The sequence below is a fragment of the Hemibagrus wyckioides genome, linkage group LG07, assembly GCF_019097595.1.
Source record: "Hemibagrus wyckioides isolate EC202008001 linkage group LG07, SWU_Hwy_1.0, whole genome shotgun sequence".
Classification (NCBI taxonomy): Eukaryota; Metazoa; Chordata; class Actinopteri; order Siluriformes; family Bagridae; genus Hemibagrus; species Hemibagrus wyckioides.
Genome location: NC_080716.1, coordinates 11,476,939 through 11,497,879, shown reverse-complemented (window position 1 = coordinate 11,497,879; position 20,941 = coordinate 11,476,939). Strand labels below are relative to the sequence as shown.

The following is a 20,941-nucleotide window of genomic DNA, read 5'->3' as shown; positions in this document are numbered from 1 at the left end:
CAAATGAAGATTTTCTTCATGATATTATTTTGCTCCCACATGAAGGACTGATCGCATAACTGCACAAACTTGCAGGTGTACAGGTTTTCCTATTGAAGTGGATGGTGAGGGTATGTTCTCGAGAGCATTAAACAAAGCAGAATGTGTCATCAAAAAGTCTTTATTGTTTTGGGTTACACTCGTTTTAATGTATCAGTTAGGACAAACTATAACATTAAAATTATTATTTACAATAGTTTCCCCTAGCTGTAAGACTATGTTATTTTTTTTTAATTATTATTTATTGCAAAGAAAGCTTTAAAACACCTATTCTGATGTCAGGTGCACTTTACATCTCTGTCATACACTAGACAAATTTATAAATGTCCAGAATGAGAGGAAATCATACCTAAATGGATTTACTTGTGTAAAGTGGAGCGTATAGAGACGGAGGCGAGAAGATCATGCCTGTGATAACTCTCATGATCTGTGATGTCATGTTTGGGGGGAAAGGGTGGATGAGGAGAGAGAAAAAGAAGAGGAGGCTGGACGAATCGGCGCACATTGGACACTCTGCACTTGACTCGTACCGACAGTGACAAAGTTTCCCTATTGCGCGCGTATTACTGCGCGTCAGGAACAGCAGCTCTGCATCTTACTGCAGTATTTCCCTTCCAGCGCGTTTACTCTGGCATCCAGGTAACTGAACTGTGATCCTGCTCTAAATGATGTGTGTGCAATTGTATTGATGTGTGTGAATATTGTGGGTTGTTACAATCTAAACAGACCTCGATTATAAGTTTGCATGCAATTTAGTATGCGTAACTATTAACTATTACATTAAAAAATATAGTATTTGTGCAGAGTAAAGGGTGGTTGTGATAAGGTTTAGGGATGGGGTTAATGCATTTCATATAACTTTATTCGTATAGTTCGAATGCAGTGATATCCAAGCGATTGCGCATTACGCGATGTGACTTAACGTGCCATCATTTTTACCCCCGATTAAGTGTGAGTTTTCTCTCTGACAGCACGGAGACATGGACTCGGACCTGGTGGACATGTTGAGAGAGGATAAGTGCGTGTCTGAGTGTGAGCTGAACGCGTCTGTGAGCAGCGAGGCAGATCCGCGCAATGTGCCGCCTGAGCGCATGTCGCCTCTGTTGCCGGTTATAACCGCCGTTTACTTCGTAGTGTTCGTGGTGGGGCTGGCGGGGAACTGCCTCGTTATGTATGTCATTATCAGGTAGGAAGGAATCACAGTTATTACAGTCAGGAGTAAAACGATAGTGAGAATTTCCTACACACACACACACACGTATATAAGATACAACAGACCCACAGTTTCAGGAGGATAATGTGGACCCCAATATGGATACAGGGCATACCTATCAAAATAGCCATTATCTTACTCACTCTCCTCTAGAAGTCTTTCTAAACCTGATTATAAATTTGTAAACAAAAAAGACTGTCCAGCTGTAAGATCCCATCACTTCTGGTATCTGCACAATTTGTAACGCCTTTGTAATTTCTATTTATCCCCACTGCCTGTGGACACATCTGTATGCATGAATTCATTGAAATCTTATTGCATATGTCACAAATGTCTGGAAATTGATTTGTTTGTGTTAATGGAGTGGAGTTTGTGCCATAGGCTAACATTGACTAGACCTAGTTTTAATTAGTTTTAATGGATAGGTTCAGGCAGCGGGATATACAAGAAATTTTGTTTGAAATGGTGTGTGTGTGTGTGTGTGTGTGTGTGTGTGAGAGAGAGAGAGAGAGAGAGAGAGAGAGAGCATGAATGTAGCTATCCAAATGTCCCCACAAGGATAGCAATAGGTGTTTTTGAGTTTTGATAACAGTGTTTATTTTTGATGGGGTTTTTTCTGATGTCCAGAGCCTCCAAATTGCAATGTAATTCAAAGAGTTTCCCTTTGATTACTGAGATTAAGTTTAGGATTAGAGTGAGATATATCAAATTATCAAATTTTGTCCTCACGGGGATTGCAATACGTGTGTGTGTGTGTGTGTGCCTGCGTGCGTGCGTGCGTGATTTAAAACAGCTGTGGTTCTCTTCTGTAATTCACAGAATGCTGATATAGGACTTTTTTAATAGCGTTGCTGTACAAGTATAAAGCTTGAGTTCAATTTATGAGTTATAGCTGAGATATATCAACTCTCAGACCTGGAGAAAGAGGGATGGGGGAGAACATTTTCCCGATTTCCCCCGAGTCACCTTAATGTTACCCAGTGGTGATTCGTTGTCAATCCAACGTCACCTATCAAAGTCACAAGCCTTCTACCTGCCTTTTACTGATCGCTCTCTCTGGGTTGGATAGCTTTACTTTCTGCTTATTTATCCTCAAAATGAAGTCTACTTTGAAGTGTAACTGGACAGATTACCAGGATGCTCAGTCTCACCTCCTTGTGGAATTGTGAGCAGAAGAGGTTTAACTTTTATTCCCAGTGCTTCCAGTGAGCCACAGTTGGGCCCATTACCGGAGCACTTATACAGTATGCTTGGATTTGTAAACTACCTCATTTCTAAGTTGTGTTGGAGACAAGCATCTGCCAAACGACTAATTACACAGTGGTGACTCAGCATTTATGGCTCTGAGCACCTGACTGGAAGGTTGTGAATTAAAATCCTGGTCCTGCCAATAATGTCACTTTCGGGCCTTTAACAAAAGCTCACTTATAATTCACTTTTGGAAAAGCATCTGCCAAATAAGCAAATGTAGACGTAGAAAGAAAATGTAGAAAGAATATTTGTGCATCCATGTAAAGGTTTATTATAGATGCAAGCTGCAGTGGTTTTATCTGAAATAACAGCTGTAAATACTGCTATTGTACTGTCACTCAAAGACACACGAAGGACAGAGGTAGAAATTTAATGTTAAATCTGCGGTAAAAGATAACAGTTCAGTGCCAGCCACTTGATGTGAGTGAATGTCTACATGTGTTCCCACAGCTACTCATGTTTTAAGCTAATTTCCCACTCCATGCTTTCTTTTATCACATCAGTAATAAAGCCTTGAAAACAAATTGCCTGTGCCCCTGGAGTACAACATACAATGACACTCCCGCAAGTGGCATTTCATTATTGTCTGAATTACTTATATTATTTAGTTGATTTATTTAAAAGAAGAAATCCATTCTAGGTTCATTGATTTACATAATGACAGGAATACAAAAATGGCAAAGCTTATTGTTGGGCATACAATAGGCTGATGTTTAAGTTCAGTGTTGTTGATTGTAGCATTCATTCAAAAGTCATTTTGCATTCATTTATGAACAAATGTTTGTTTAAAAAAAAAACTGACATGGATGGAAACTCACCGAATGATTAAGAGGCAGAGATTCTGGTCAGATTTTTTCATTCTTACAGTGGCATTAGTATGAAATCTAACGAAAGCACTCTAAATTTGAGTGAGACTTTGGGTTAAAATTAAAACATTAGGTAAACATAAAAAAATTCCACTAAACACAACACGTTTTTTTGTATGCTCTATATACATTCGGGTAATCCCAGAGCTTTAAGATACGCCTTTATTAGGTATATAATAAATTATTGTCCTTATATGAAAACAACAACATTAAGCATGACACATTACAGGTGTAGTCGTTTCACATAACATGTATGCAGCGTGAACACTTTTCAAGTAAGCATATCCTTCATGTGCTAAAACAATTATCTTAAAGATATCTGAACAATAAATATCATAGTGAAAAAAGATCAGTAACATTTTAGTAACAGCATTTTACTGATGTATTCTTAGTTTAACAGAATAAGTATAATAATCAGGATGAAGCTGTCATTAACTTGGTTTCAGGTTGCTGCTCACATTGGGATTGAAAAACCTAAAGGAGAAACACCACTCAAGAGATGGAAATATGATTTGACACTTTTTAGCATGTACATGCTTGCTTCATCCAGTTGAATCTTGTTCCAGCACCTACGTAGACACTATCTTCTAAATTAAAGAAGTCCTTTTTAAATAAGTCATATTTAAACTAAAGGAGTCTGTTTTGACTACTGCTAAATAATCCAGTCCAGCCAGCATAGTACATTTGTGATGCATTCTAAAGATCTTAAAAGCCCTTCCTCTGTCATTGGCATCTTTGTCAGTGATGAGAGAAGATGAATGAGTAGGAAGAGAAAAGAAGCCACAAACAGATGCATCTGTCACTGAGACTTTCAGTTGAAGAACTAATCAGGGGCCTTGTTTCTCACTTAGTATCTATTTCTCACACTCAAACCCTCCTTCTGTCTCCTAATTGCGGTGATATATTTATCCATTTGGAGACTTCAAATGAATTGCTTTGCTCTCCTTGCTTCTCTTTAGAAGGTGCCAAAGTGTCTGTACATGAAAAAGAAATGCCAAAGATGTAAGAATGTGGAAAGGCGTTTATAGAAATGTATCAAATAGATATTACTTGACATTTACAGTTTGTAAATGCGTAGTCACTGGGCACATTATCGGTGCCCCTCAGAGTCATTTGAAGGATTGCTTTAAACATTCATTGAGTGCTGAGAATTTCTGGGAACCCATAATCTGCCATTTTTTTTCTGATTTCCTTCTTCTCTTTAGATACACCAAAATGAAGACGGCAACCAACATCTACATTTTCAACCTGGCTTTGGCTGATGCTTTGGTTACCACCACGATGCCATTTCAGAGTGCAGACTACTTGTTAAACTCATGGCCATTTGGTGAAATAGTGTGCAAAGTCTTCATCTCCATCGACTACTACAACATGTTTACGAGCATTTTCACACTAACCATGATGAGCGTGGACCGTTATGTGGCTGTGTGCCATCCTGTCAAGGCACTAGATTTCCGCACACCACTCATGGCTAAGACCATCAACGTGGGCATTTGGGTGTTGTCCTCAGCAGCAGGAATACCAGCCATGGTGCTGGGGGGAACACAGACCAATAATGGTAAGTTATGCTAGAATCACAGTAGACTAGGGTTACGTTTTTAAGAAACTCAACCAAATAAACCAGATTAGATTACTTGGGCCAGACTGATAATTATTGATTATTTGTAATATACTGATGTGAATACAGATCAATGCTAGCTAATAGTGGGTGACCAATAGTGGGTGATATAGATTGTGGCAGTTAATATCCTCTCAATCTGCTGAGCTGATTGTGAATCACACTTGAAAAAGAAGGGTTTTTGGTTTGTCTCTCTGGGCAAATCCTAGTATCCAGTCGAATCATTTTAAAAAGCTAACTATCCAGAAGAACCACTGAAAACCCTTTAACAAGGGTATGTGTTTTGCACGTTTCAGTTGGACAGATGTGTGAACTTTAAACTGACTGCACATTATATTGAGCTGAAGTGTTAGCTACAGTCCTCCCAGGTATTTCCAGGTAGCTATTAATGGCCTTCTCAAAACTGGAGGAAAAATCAGTGTAAATCTTTAAAATGGTAGTTCAGTGCGACCTTGTTTTGACCACGGACAAATTTTTTTAAAATCTTTTATGTAAGCATGACTGGCTTCATCTAGTTTGCCTCAAATGATTACTCTTGATGTGTTCTTCTCTTACATTTTATGAACCAATTATCCTCCTTTCATTTTCAATTTCCTTCCTTTTTCTTGCAGGCACCACAGAGTGTGCCCTGCAGTTTCCTGACCCTTACGAATACTGGGACACTCTAATGAAGATCTGTGTGTTCGTCTTTGCTTTTGTTGCTCCCGTCCTCATCATTAGCATCTGCTACTCTCTCATGCTGCTTCGACTGCGTAGTGTCCGCTTGCTTTCTGGTTCTCGAGAGAAAGACCGCAACCTTCGCCGCATCACTCGTTTGGTCCTAGTGGTTGTGGCAGCTTTTATCATTTGCTGGACCCCTATTCATATCTTCATTCTTCTGAAAGCTGTAGTGGCTATTCCTGAGACCACACCACTAATGGCTGCCTATTTTCTGTGTGTTGCTCTTGGTTACACCAACAGCAGCCTCAACCCTATCCTCTACGCTTTTCTAGACGAGAATTTTAAGAGGTGCTTCAAGGACTTCTGTTTGCCAGCAAGGCGAAAGGGAGATAGAGGGGTTGGAGGGAGCAGACTAGGGAGGATTGCATCTAGGCAGTCTCCCCAGGCTGCAGAGAATGCCCCAAGGACAGCAAAGCCAGCATGACTAGCCGTGGAATTGTCCTTCATCACACAATCGGGAAAGGAGGACTCTAACACAATGGGACTGACGCAGGTCTCTTCTGCACTCTGATCATAATACAGCTTGCAGTTGGTGTGAATGTTGGTGTGACTATGTCACTCAAAGAGAAAGAGCTCTGTGACAAGACTTGCTATATTACACCCTGAATATAGTGTGATGATGTGAGAGCCTACTGAAGTCTGCTGAGAATTCTACAATCAACTGCCAATGGCTTTGTTTCGGTGTAATGGATGTATACATGTAAATATGCTTTAGTTCTGCTGACCCTTACAAAGTGCAGCTAACAACATTTGATTTATCTCTGATATCTCACATTCAGAGACCCAAGCATTCATATACTAATGCATTAGATGTAGTGCAGTTTATTCATTCGTTCTTTTGTTTATTTGTTTATTCATTCATTCATCTTCATAACCATTTTAATCTGGTCTGTTTAACATGGATCTGGAGTCTAGCCTTCATATATTAAGAGCAAGGCAGAAATGCACCCTGAAAGTGATGCCAGTCCATACTTATTTACACCTTGGAGCAATTTAGTGCAGCATAGCATGTTTTTGGGAGGTGGGAGGTAACTGGAGAACCTGGAGGAAACGTACGTAGAGATGTGGAGAACACAAGCAATCTAGTGCAGTACAGTTGCCGGAAAATGAAATTATTAGGATATCTGCATTGATTAATCATAAGATATTGTTTGGTCACAATTCTAAATAAATACATTTAAACCATTACAAATAAACAACTGTACTTGTTCTTGTCAATACTGACTAAATGTTCCCAGCATTTTTAAAAAAAGACTCTGGGCTAACAAATGACTTTAAAAGCTAATTGGCTTCGGGTGTTCTTAGTAATGAGATAAGATTGGAAGCATGAGTCGTGGAGGTTCTTGATAAGGCATTTGTGTGCTGCAGAGACAAATGATAATCATTTCACAATAAGACAAGCCGTCTACCAGTAAAGGAAATTCAGTACTGCTGCTACTCTCCTAAGGAGTAGTCATCCAGCAGATTACACCAAGAGCACTGCCGAAGGTGGTGAAAAATAACCCAGTGGAACTAGCTGTACGGTGTGTATTGTCTGTGTACACTATAAAAAAAATACACAGAATGAAAAAGGAACAGATGGAGAAACTCACTGTTCCTTCAGAAAAATACTTTGCTGGGTATTTCTAGTTTGCGAAAGATCCATCTGGATGTTTAATTACAGTGTACAATGCTTTTTTGTCCTGCAGACAGATAAAAAACAGCAAAAAAAACACCTTTTAGCTCATGACCATGGTGGAGAGTATGCCATGGTTTTTGGATGCTTTGCTGCCTCAGGCCCAAACAAGCCTGCAATCATTGTGGGAACAATAAATTTCAAATTGTACCAAGACATTTTACAAGAGAATATTAAAGTAGCAGTCCATCACCATAAACTTCATAAAATCTGAATGATGCAACAAGACAGTGAGCCAATACCAACAACAGAATAGTTTGAAAAGAAGAAAATTCATGTTTTCTAGCAGCCAAATCAGTATATAGACCTTAATCCAAACAGGATGCTGTGGCATGACCTGAAATCCCAAAAATACCGATGAAATGATACATGTTTATATGGAGAATTTTTTATGGGTTCAGGCAGATTATCTGCCTAATTTCAGACAGCATTTTATGAGTAATTAATGCAAGGACCCTGGTTAGTACATGGGGGTCACAAAAATGTTTCTTGCAGCTATATACATTGCTCTGCCTTCTATATTGGGAACACATGTACATGCAATTATCCAATCAGCCTGTTTTGGGGCAGCAGTTCAATATCGGTCAAGAGTTGGTGGGCCTGTTTGAGTATTTCAGAATATCCTTGGATTTTCATGTTTGACAGTCTATAACAAACATCCAGTGAGTAGAAATTCTGCAGGTGGAAAAGTCTTGTTGATGATGGAGGTCAGAGGAGAATGGTGAGACTGTTTTGATTTGACAGGAAGACTATGGTTATAGCCAATTTTTACAGCTTGGGTGAAGATTAAAGTATCTTAAAAAGCACAGTATTTTGCAACGTGAAAAGGATGGGCTGCAGGAAACACTGGCTGGGCCAGGGCAGTTGACCAGGCTGTGCGGTTGACCTGTATCTGCAGGCATTTATGCATTGTGTTGTTGACAGATAATTGGCTGATTTGTTAATTACATGAATTAGGAGCAGGTGTCCCTAATAAATTGCCTGGTAAGTGTTTGTGGTATAATAATGTTTCAGGGATAATGTGCTGTATGTTTTATCAGTTTGGGCAGCCTGTGCTAGATGCTTGTTATCCATAGACGTTAATGTCAACTGATTGGTCTGCTGATGAATTTTTCATGCCAATTATTCATCTTTAATGTCTTTCTTAATGCTACTGGTTTGAGTGATTTTCTTTTGATCGTACAGAGCTGATCATATAATCATACAAAATAAATGTGTAATAATGTTCCTTTGTTTTTCTTCATAGCTTGTCATATCAGGTACAGACTCTTGTGTACTTTAAATGGGCCATATTCATGACAACAACAGCAAAGGTTTATCTTCAGCTGCAAATGCACATTTGACATGTTTTTGTCAGTGTACCATTTTTCAGGTTATAAACCTTTCTGTTCTCTCATCGCTCTGTATCTCTTTGCTTTGTTTTACATTTAATTCAGTTCATAGCCTTCGTTCTCTTTGACATCGACATTCAAATTGACGTCCATTATATTCTCCATCCATCCTTACATCTTCAACTATTTTCTACATCTACACATTTTGCTCATCATGCACATATCATATAGTGATGGAACGGAAGAGTCACTACAAATCAATACGTGATTTTGACTGATCACTTTTGCCATATATGGAACATTTCTATCCTGATAAGAGTTCAGGAAGGCAATGTCCCCCTCCACAGGGCACAATGATTCCCTGAATAGTGTGACTGATACGAAAATAATGTGACTCATGTGCTATAACCTTCATAGTCACCAGATCTCAACTCAGTAGAAGGGTTTTGGACCTAAATACTAGACAGCATCTCACTAAATCACAATCAAAACACCAATTAAGGGGAGTGTCATTGGGATGAATGATAGTTATCCCTGCAGTACTGTTCCAGAGACTTTTCATCATCTATGCCAAGGTGCACTGAAACTGTTCTGATGGCTTATGTAAGCTCAACACTTTTTTTCTTTAGTTTTCTAAATGTTGAACTGCTGTAGTAATAGACTTTTTTGTTTTCTTTTACATGATGGAACATCTCAGAAAGATTCCTGCCTCATTTTTCTGTGCTGTAATCCTTTCCTCATCTATGACTACAGTGTGCATCTACTCACTTACCACATGGTTTAGTTACCATTCCGTATAACTGCATATTCTGTATAACTCTGTATTTTTTGGCATTTTCTTTTTCTTATTGGGCAGAGGGCTTAACCTTGACATGCTGGAGATCTCCAGGTCAAGCAACAAACATTATATTGACACTAAAATATCTGTGAATTTGTACATAATCTTTTACAATATAATGTGTGCGTATTATACAGTAATATGCATATAATGTGCATTTCTGTCAATAATGTGTATATACTACAGTTTCACTATCATCAATGTGTCTGATGTATGTAATGGTGTACTGTTTTTGTGTATTTATACCAGTGAATTCACCTGAACCTCTCCTGAGCAGAAATACTCTCAGCAATTTATCTCACATTAATACGCTATATATTGTATTATCATTTTTGTGAAACGACTTCTTGGTGCATTGTGTGCATGTCTGCTGCTGTAAGGTTGTCATCAGGCTGTAAACAAGGCACAGTCATACAAAGACTAACACATGTCTGTGAAATTCACATGTACATACATAGCTGTTTGCCATAGTCCTGTTATATATGTTCGTAATTAAGTACAATTAATGCATTTGTAAATAGACTGAATAAATAGAGCACCGAAAACATTAAACATGAACATGGCCCTGGGACTGTGACTAGCCACACAAACCTTTACTGAAGTTATCTCTATGTGTTTGCATGGTATCTTCTCTAAGCCTTAATAAAAAAAAAACGGTTGCTGTAAATATCTGATTCTGTTTGGTTCTTATTTTTGCTCATCAGGCCTTAGATATTGTTTTCAATGGGCAGAAAAAAATAAAAAAATAAAAAAATAAAAAGTAATAGGACTAGAACAAATATATTTGTCTAACATTAATTGAATTTTAATGTATGTAAAATTTAATTTTTGCTTTTGCAAATATTAATGAGAGCGAATCAAACTGTCATAACATCTATCCATCCATCCATTTTCTATACCCGCTTTATTTCTAATTAGGGTCACGGGGATCTGCTGGAGCCTATCCCAGCGCACATTGGGGCGAAAGGCAGGGGTACACCCTGGACAGGTCACCAGTCCACTGTCATAACATGGCATGTGCAGTGTACCAGGATATTATAAACCCAGGATATTATAAACGCTAAATGTGAAATAGTAAAATGGCATAATAAATTGTCCTAAGCTGTGCTGTATAACTGTATACCACCTTTATTTATCATCTTTAACTCAGATGAATAACGTAATTATTAATTACTTTGTTTAGCTTTTATTCTGTCTAAAGTGACTTACAATTCAGTCCAAGCACACAGCTAAGGAATTGAAAGTGTAAATGTGACTAAGACGATTCATTGAGATGTTGTATGTTTTTGTCATAATTCATGTTCATTTGAGTTCATATAACCTTTAAAAAGTCTTCTTCATCTTCTTCTTTCGGCTTTTCCCTTCAGGGGTCGCCACAGCGAATCATCTCTCTCCACCTATCCCTCTCTTCTGCATCCTCAACACTTGCACCCACTAGCTTCATATCCTCATTTATTACATCCATATACCTCCTCTTTGGCCTTCCTCTTTGCCTCCTGCCTGGCAGCTCCATGTCCAACATTCTCCTACCAATATACTCACTCTCCCTCCTCTGAACATGTCCAAACCATCTTAATCTGGCCTCTCTAACTTTGTCCCTCAAACATCCAACATGAACTGTCCCTCTGATGTACTCATTCCTAATCCTGTCCAATCGTGTCACTCCCAAAGAGAACCTCAACATCTTCAGCTCTGCCACCTCCAGCTCTGACTCCTGTCTCTTCCTCAGTGACACTGTCTCTAAACCATACAGCATGGCCGGTCTCACCACTGTCTTGTACATCTTTCCCAAAAAGGTACACCTTTCACAAAAAAATGTCTATAACCTTTAAAAAGTAATTTAAAAAAATAATAAATATGACATTCAGAGGGTAAATACTCATAAAATATTTACCTTTAAAGATAATGCTTGGTTTAAAAAATTAGGGCTCTTTATGTAAGGTTTCATTTAATGGAGAGTGTAAAGGGTCACATGACTAGAGTTTCATTGAGAGTGGGTCTATGGCATTGTGGTTCAGAACCGGCATGGTTGCAGAGCAAAGACGTACAGCCCCAAAATACACTTATTCAAAACTTTCGCATAGTAATTGCTTCTTTCATTAATCTTTTATTGTGTTATAATGTAGTCATGTTTTTTTACATGAACAGCGTGATATGATTTCCGGGATTTTATTGGATTCATCGCATTTCTGTTGTTCTATGATGTTCAGGCCTGTTTAGCAATGGACACTAGCATGAGAGACTTGAAAAATGACTGAGGGATGTATATTTTAAATATTTTATGCCTCTATTTTCTTGCAGCTTTTACTGAGAGATAGATAGCGAGAGAGAGAGAGAGAGAGAGAGAGAGAGAGGGAGGTATGATCCATGGCTATTATTTATTTGGACCAGTGCTGTTACATTGGTACAAGGGTCTTGCTCAAGGGCCCTAACATTCACAACATACATTATAGCATGTTTACATTTAGAGGAAAACCCCAGCATCACAATGTTTTTTGTGAACTGTGAAATTTGCTGGTGCTGACAGTGATGCTCTCATACGTTTGTAGATCAATAGATATTTCATCAAAATCTCTCTTTTGAGGTTCAATAGACACAGGTGCCAGGCCTATTTAAACTGAGGGCTTTTTAATATCAATGATGGCTCTTTGTTTATTTTAAATCAAGTTATATTTTACAATTATTAAAAGACATGTGAATACATTACAAACTGAAACTGGCTACAGCCTGCTTATCCACTGATTACAAAAAATGAATGGCTATTTTAAATTTACTGCAAGATTATAATTGTGAGTTCTACAAGGTTTTCCCACATTAGATCATGATATAAGCTACTTTCATAAAGATGCCAGTGTATTAAGAAACAGAATTCAATCTACATACAGAACAGACGTATTGAGACTGATCTTTAAGAGAAAATGAAGCCCATCTTTGTAGGCCACCAGATAGTAGTGATGGTATCTGTCGTATTTGATAAATAGCCTCTGGTTTGGTTGTGTGTTATATTTGGCAGCTCCATTACGTACAGCAGGACTGATAGCATAGCCTACTGAACTCTGTCATGACTCATCACTGATCTAACAGTCTGTGAGAGATCTCACAATTCTTCTTGCCATCTTTCACCATTATCTAAGTTGTGTAGACTTAAATGTATCTTTACTTTGACCACATTACTGTTTTACAGCTCTTCCCCAAATGTCTTTGCATGCTGTGTCATTACAATGTCCCTTGACTGGAACTAAGTAGCCCACAGGACAATGCCCCTGTGCATAAAGTGTGCTCCATGAAGCCATGATTTGCAAAAGTTGGAGCTAGTATGCACAGAGCCCTGACCTCAAGCCAGCTGAACACCTTTGGGATAATTTGGAACACAGACCACACCCGAGACCTCATTATCTAACATCAATTCCTGACACCACCAATGCTCAGGTGGCTGAATAAGCAAATCTTCACAGCCACACTCTAAAATCTAATGGAAAGCCTTCCCAGAAGAGTTTTTTTATATATAACAAGATTATTATAACAACTCTGAATGGGACTTTCAACATACACATATATTTATGATGTCCAAATACTTATTGGCCATACAGTGAATGTGTCGTATAGCTGTGATTTTGTTCAGAAACCTATCATGCAAATGGATTCATATGCTTTATTTCTTTCTTTCTTTCTTTCTTTCTTTCTTTCTTTCTTTCTTTCTTTCTTTCTTTCTTTCTTTCTTTCTTTATTTATTTATTTATTTTTATTTAGAAATTATGTTCAAAACATTGTGTATTGTGAATATATGAAAATAACAAAAACAAAAACAAGATTATCATGCTGTGACCAACTGTTTCAATCCTCAAACCCACAGAGCAAAACCTAGCACGTCTACTGTTATATTAAGGGCGTCATGTCTCCCCCTAGAGGTTAATGTCTATATATGCAGGTTAAAATATCTAAATGATAACTACATTTAAATTGTGTAGGTTTTAAGCACGGAGGTTGCTACATCAGAGGTGCTGGGCCCCAATTTGATCAGGAGCTCAGGATACCCAACTCTATTATTTACTATCGTAATAGTGATAGAAGATTTAATACATGGATATACAATGTCTGCGTGTGTATATACTCACCATCCACTTTACTAGAAAAACCTTTATTTCAATATCAAGAGCCTTAGGTAATGTTTACATCAAACATGAAGAGAATGAAGAAAAGGTGTGATCTCTGTGACTTGGATGTTGGCACCAGATGGGCTGGCTTGAGTATTTCAGGGTCACGCTGCCAGGAAGGATATGTTAACTCATATATTTGCTATTTACAGTCATGGACAGCAGAAAAGCATCACAGCATGCACAAAAAAAAACCCTTGAGGTGGATGAGCTATAACAGTAGAACATCACATTGGATTTCACTCCTGTCAGCCAAAGACAGGTGTCCGAAGCATATCTATCATCGGCAGAGACTCATTAAAACTAGACAGTTGAAGACTAAGGGAAAAATCACCTGGTCTTTTTTGAGTCTTTGTTATTAACAAGAAAAGAGAACAGAGGAACAGCACTGTATTGAGCAGTTGGAGAGAAAGGACTGTAGAATAGTGTCAATCCTCTGGTTAGGAAAGAGAAAATTGCAGTACTTTGCAGTTTAGGTGAACTATACAGAGATCAATTCATGGCAGACTTTGACCAGTGATAATGAAAGGGAAAAAAGATCTTTCTCCTGGAAATACAATAAATGCGTTGTTTTGTTTTTTTTAATTCAAAATAAAGGAGGAGGAAAGACATGAGAGATATTTCACGTGTAGATATACAAAACTGATATACACTATATTGCAAAAGTTTTTGGACACCCCTCCAAATCATTGAATTCAGGTGTTGTTTTTCAGGGGTTGGGCTCAGCCAAAACTGGGATGTCTGCCTTTACATGCACATGAATGTTATATGGAGTTAGCCTGCCCTTTGCAGCTATAACAGCTTCAACTCTTCTGGGAAGGCTTTCCACAAGGTTTAGGAGTGTGTTTATGGGAATTTTTGACCGTTTCTCTAGAAGCACATTTGTGAGGTCAGGCACTGATGTTGGATGAGAAGGTCTGGCTTTAATTCATCCCAAAGGTGTTCTATCAGGTTGAGGTCAGGACTCTGTGCAGTTCCTCCACACCAAACTCACTCATCCATGTCTTTATGGACCTTGTTTTGTGCACTGGTGTACAGTCATGTTGGAACAGGAAGGGGTCATCCCCAAACTGTTCCCACAATGGAATGGGAGCATGAAATTGTCCAAAATGTGTTGGTATGCTGAAGCATTAAGAGTTTCTTTCACTGGAACTAAGTGGCCAAGCACAACCCCTGAAAAACAACAGCTGAATTTGGGAGGGGTGTCCCAAAACCTTTGGAAATATAGACTACTTTATTGATATCATAAATGGTTTCTGCTTTCCTAAAAGAGTGACTGTTTGACATTATGAGGAATGATTTAGAACAACAGGACTATATCAAGCAGATTTCCTCCATCTGAGTGTGATAACTAAGGGGCCAAGCCCAACCCCTGAAAAACAACACCTGAATTTTAGAGGGGTGTCCCAAAACTTTTGGCAATACAGTGTACCTGTGCTGACCTGTGCTGTGTTTATATATATATATATATAAACAAATGTAGACCATTAAAAACTACTGTTTTATTAAAGATTGAGTTTAAGTCACCTGACTGGGTTATGACGTCAGTGCGAGTTCATTTCCGGGATTTTGAGGTGGCTAGTATTGCTGTTATTAGGAAGTACAATCTAACTCTTGTAGGGTTTTGTTTTTTAAAGAAATTGTCAAAATGAATCGCATTTTCGGTAGAGGAAAACCCAAAGGACCTCCTCCTAATCTTACGGACTGTATAGGAAACGTAAGTATTTGTTTATCCCATGTTTAAGAACTGTCTAACGAAATAAACAATGAAACTGATTTGGTGGCTAGCTAGCTAGCTGTTACAATAAGGTGGCTTTGCTATCCCACACAATAGAGTCGCTAAAGTTATGGTCTTTTAACTACGAGAGTCTCTTTTTTTTTTATTGTTGATTATGTTTTTCATGAGAGTAATAGTCACACCGTTGTGTCTTTAATCTGTAATGTTAGCTTAGCTACATAGAAAACAACAGACTTGCCCTCACTAGCTTCACCCTGACAGCTAGCCTGTTTGCTAAGTGTTTTTGTCTCGCGCTGCTTAGCCTGCGTCGCGTTTCTGCTGTGTCATGTGGCAGATCTAAATGAGTATTATTTACTTAATATTTACTTAGTACAGGGTTTAAAGCTTAGATAGGCAATATCCTTACCGTTAAGATGTCTGGTGCTGTATATATATTTGTAGTTGTCTTGCCTAGTGGCTGTGTTTCAGTGGTTGTGAGTGTTATGTACACAAGCCAGGAGTGACGTTCCTTCTTTATAATAAAAAATATCAATATTAAAACATTGTCATTCATTCCAATATGAAGAGAAAATGAAATCCGTTCACTCTCTGTTTCTATAGAACAACCTATTCTTGATGTCTCCCCCTACATCAGTCTTTGCAGTTAACATTTAATCTTCAGTGGTGTCCAAGATTTAATACAATTCTTGGTTGAAACTTCTTGGTTTGTTTTCACTTTGTTTTAGAGCTTTAACCCTTTAGTCTGTCCAGCCCTCTCACCATCTATACATCTGTATATTCTAGTGAAACATATAAAGTATAGGTTTGTTTTATTATCCACTATGTCATTCGACTACCATGTCTACCTAAATAGACCGCTGCAGCAGAGCTTTAACCCTTTAGTCTGTCCAGCCCTCTCACTATCTATACATAATATATAAAATAACAGCTCTTCATTGGAAATATCCTGTCTAGATAATCACATCCTGGATCTCTGTTAGGCAAGCCGAGTGTCAGACGTAACTTGACACAGTTCTGTCTGCTGCAGCGTGTGCTGTCTCTACTACTTCAGCACGGGATCTCAAATAAATTAATATTTCAGTTAGTGAATGAGAAAAGAAGCTGCTTGCTGATTTTGTTTTTTTTGTTTTGTTTTTTTACCACACATTTAATCCCTTATGACATCAGTATGAGATATAACTTGTAATACAGCATCAGTCAAAAAAAAGTATTACCGGAATCGCTAAGCACAACACACACATTTTTATATAAAGACTTTTCATGTTTCAGGGTGGTGTTTTCCTATTAATTATCTTCCTTCCATCCCTTTCTAGGTTGAAGTCATTCATTAGGAACCCGTCCTTACGTGTCATGGCCATGCACTATTTTTATTAAGTAGGATTCTCACTGGAAAGGCTCCGTAGTAAGAAAGACAGGATGGACTGTGTTAAATAGTTCTTCAAGGGTGGAAGGGTGTGTAAATGACGTGTGACCAAACCGGTCTCGCATGTTTTTTGCAGATGATTAAATCACAGTGACAGAAACAAAGACATTTGTTGTGTGCATCCTATACCACATGAAGTCTTGAAATTTCCCCGGCATGACTGATTGTAATGAATATATAATCTTTTTTCACTTTTAGTATTAATAATTAAAATAATCAATTTCCCTTTAAACCTAGGTTGATTCTCGGGCAGAGTCTGTTGATAAGAAGATAGCCAGACTTGATGCTGAATTGGTGAAATATAAAGATCAGATGAAGAAAATGAGAGATGGGCCATCAAAGGTAAGGATCATATAAAAACTGTGTATTCATTCATCTTAAATTTCAGTTAAAAGAGGAAATGGGGAGTCAAAATGATATTTGAGTGAAAATCTGCACCCATGTTTGATGTACTCAAGTATTAAAAAGTAGAAAGGAAATCTAACTGAAATTAGATGTTAGGCACAGAGAGGACTTGTTGTTCTATCCATTTAATTATGGACTGTCTCTTTCAGAACATGGTAAAGCAGAAAGCCATGCGTGTCCTTAAACAGAAAAGAATGTGAGTATAATTTGCTGTAAACACAACTTTTTTTCTGTCATTGTTGCTAGATTTTAATATAGTGTGTGTGTCTGTGCAGGTATGAAGGACAGAGAGATCAGCTGATGCAGCAGTCGTTTAACATGGAGCAGGCCAACTACACCATCCAGACTCTTAAAGACACCAAAACAACTGTAAGAATACACTTATCTTATTCCAAACCACAGCAATTATACTTATAGGCAACTGATCAGCCACAACAATAAATCCAATGATGGGTGGAATAACACTGATTATCTTGATACACTGGCAGCTCTCAGTGGTAGGATATATTAGGCAGCACGTGTCAGTTCTCAGAATGGATGTGTTTTGGAAGCAGGAAAAATGGTCAAGCATAATAATGAGCTGGTGTCAAGGGAACCCAAGGCTTATTGATGCACTTGGGAGTGAAGGACAGCCTGTCTGCATCAATCCCACAGAAGAGCTAAAGTATCGTCATCACAATTTGCTGTGTATGTGGCCGAGTAGCCGCAAACTGGTCAGAGTGTCCATGCTGACCTCTTTCTACAAATGAAAGCACCTATAACAGTTGCATGTGCAATAGATCTGTACCATGAAAAATGGAAGAAGGTCTGGTTTGATGAATCACATTCTCATCATGACGATGGCCCATGTGTGTATGCTGCTCACCTAGGGAAGAGATGGAACCAGAATGCGCTAAAGCACGGGTGTCCAGTCTTATCTGCAAAGGGCCGGTGTGTGTTTTCATTCCAGCCGAGCAGAAGCCACACCTGAGTCTACTGAAAGCCAGAATCAGTTGGAATCAGGTGTAGCTCCTGCTTGGTTGGAATGAAAACCTGCACCCTCACTGGACCTTTCTGGATAAGATTGGACACCCCTGCACTAAAGTAAGAGGGCAGGCTGGTGGAGGTAGAGTGAGGTCTTGGGGAACGTTGGGGCCTAGCTTTCATGTGGCTATAACTATGATGCATAACACCTACCTAAACATTGTTGCAGACCAAGTACACACCTTAATTGCAATGGTATTCCCTGATGGCAGTGGCCTCTTTTAACAGGATAATGCTATGTGCCACACTGCAAAAATTGGTCCAGAATGGTTTGTGAAAAAGTTCAAGGTGTTGACTTGGCCTCCAAATATCCTAGATCGCAATCCGATCAAGCATCTGTGGGATGTGCTGGACAAACAAGTCTGATTCATAGAGTCCCTACCTCACAACTTACAGTTTTTAGAGGCTTTGCTGCTAACATCTTGCTGTCAGATACCACAGCACATCTGCAGACAGTTTGTGGAGTCCATGCCTCAACAGCTCAATGCTACTTTAGAGGTACAAGGAGGACCCACACAGTATTATGCAGGTGGATTTAATGTTGTGGCTGATCAAAGTAGTACTTTTTAAGGTACGGCAAAATAACTATGCCACATAAAACACACACAAACTACTGATGCTGAAAACAGAATAGTTTCTTTAAAAAGTAATTAGCATTACCTAATTATTGTGATTCCATTTTCTTGAAATAAAGGCTCCAGTATGTAATTGTTGACTGTGAGCTAACTCAAGGACTTGATGTGTTCCTGTTTGACAGGTGGATGCTATGAAGATTGGAGCCAAAGAAATGAAGAAGGCTTACAAGAATGTGAAGATTGATCAGATTGAGGTAAAAACACAGAATAATAATTTTTACACACAGAATAAGCTGTCTGCAGAAAGCTATCTTTTTTCTATTGCTATAGTTTGATGCGTGAAGTCGTCACATCTATAAACTCAGTGATGTGATCTGAGGTGTGTTGTGAAGAAATATGTATAAAGCTTAATGTGGGTTGTAGGACCTTCATGACCAACTGGAGGACATGATGGAGGATGCTAACGAGGTGCAGGAGGCTCTGAGCCGCAGTTACGGAACACCAGATATTGATGAAGATGATCTAGAAGCAGGTTAGTATATGATGAAGTATAGAACTATACCACTGAGACTTTTATGCTTGGTTGCTGGTGCTAGAAAATACTGATCTCCAGAGATACACAGAATGGTGTGGGGGGGGGAAGCAACAGAAACACATTGTTCTTAAAGGATGTCCGAGGAAAATGGCCAGATTGGTTTGGGGTGTCAGGAAGGATATGGCAACTCTAGTAAACACTCTTTTCAACTGCAGTGAGCATCTTCGCATGCACAAAATCAAACCTTGATGTGGATGATCTCAACACGTCACATTAGGTTCCTGTCAGTCAAGAGAGGCAAGAATTTAAGGCTATCATGGGAACAGTCTCACACAAACTGGACAGCTGAAGATTAGAAAAAAAATCACATTTTTTTTCCCCCTAGTCTTAACTGTCCAGTTACTGTGCTTATTAGAGATACTATAGATTTCCTGTCCGCTCAGATTAAGCTTGGCCACGCTTCTCAGACCTCACTGATCAAGAAAATGTTTCAGCCTGCAGGCTCTCTGCACATAGGACGTTTCTTATTTTTTTTTTTACTCCTTCTGATATTTTATGTGAATGTTAAATAAAGCCCTTGACCTGTGTCTGCACCATTCTGAGCATTGTGCTGCTTCCACATGATAGGATAACTGTACAAATGTTCAGAAGTAAAGGTGTTTCTATTTAAGTGAAGCTTTTAAGGGTATTTTAAACATTAAATCCATTGATGTATTTATGGTGTGTTTGTTAGAGCTGGACGCACTTGGCGATGAGCTGCTTTTGGACAATGACAGCTCTTACCTTGATGAGGCATCCTCAGCTCCAGCTATACCTGAAGGCACTCCAGGAGAGAGGAGCACCAACCGGGTAATGACAAACTCTAGAGTTAACTATATGGCCAAATTCTTGCTCCACATCTAGACATATATGTATAAGTTACCATGCCAAGATATCCAGTTGAATCAATCTGACACATTCATTTTTTCCCCCGACACAGGATGGAGTTCTGGTCGATGAATTTGGACTTCCTCAGATTCCAGCATCGTAACAACACAATGAACTTGTTTTCTCTCCCTTAAACTTATGCATCATGCGTTACACTTATGCATCTGACATTTACAACACTGCGATCCTTTTGTATGAAACAGGCTCATACAAGATCAATTCTTTGGGGTTAAAATTTAAAAAAAGTATTCGTAATGGTAAACACAGCCATTCTCTATCTATCTCTTTGCTTATTTTCTTGTTTTATAAGGAATGTAGTCACTTTAACTAATTGTAAGGAATAATTGTTAAACTCTGTAGTTACAATAAGTTTTTTTGATTTAATTTTGATCATCTATACAATGTACCTCATTGACTTTGTACAGCAACCATGGGTTTCCAACTACCAACAAATAAATTATTCTATATTTGGCAGTGTGGGTACAGGCTTTGATTGCCTTGAAAAGGTGTTGCTTTTCATCATTAACAGTTCAATGAGCTGAGGATATCGACAAGCTTAAGGATGACACATCAATGCTTATCTGATTACATGAGCAATAACTCTGTCCTT

The 20,941-nt window shown here is 38.5% G+C and overlaps 2 protein-coding genes and 1 long non-coding RNA gene across 3 annotated transcripts; 2 read left to right on the top strand and 1 right to left on the bottom strand.

The window, feature by feature from the left end:
• Nucleotides 1–568: 568 nt before the first annotated feature.
• Nucleotides 569–10,208, top strand: LOC131356648 (delta-type opioid receptor-like). Its single transcript, XM_058395796.1, has 4 exons — nt 569–678; nt 1,011–1,225; nt 4,575–4,927; nt 5,599–10,208. Exons 2-4 carry the CDS (start codon nt 1,020–1,022, stop codon nt 6,129–6,131), a joined length of 1,092 nt encoding a protein of 363 aa, XP_058251779.1. The 5' UTR covers nt 569–678; nt 1,011–1,019; the 3' UTR covers nt 6,132–10,208.
• On the bottom strand, nt 2,802–15,925 carry LOC131356651 (uncharacterized). Its single transcript, XR_009205051.1, has 3 exons — nt 15,850–15,925; nt 4,767–4,902; nt 2,802–4,343 (listed from the first exon to the last, which is right to left on the bottom strand). It is a non-coding gene; the product is annotated as an uncharacterized LOC131356651 (long non-coding RNA).
• Nucleotides 15,257–20,805, top strand: chmp5b (charged multivesicular body protein 5b). The gene is made up of 8 exons (XM_058395797.1): nt 15,257–15,422; nt 17,104–17,208; nt 17,421–17,467; nt 17,547–17,640; nt 19,052–19,123; nt 19,293–19,401; nt 20,138–20,253; nt 20,384–20,805. The coding sequence occupies exons 1-8, from the start codon at nt 15,354–15,356 to the stop codon at nt 20,432–20,434; spliced, it is 663 nt and encodes a 220-aa protein (XP_058251780.1). The 5' UTR covers nt 15,257–15,353; the 3' UTR covers nt 20,435–20,805.
• Nucleotides 20,806–20,941: the final 136 nt, after the last annotated feature.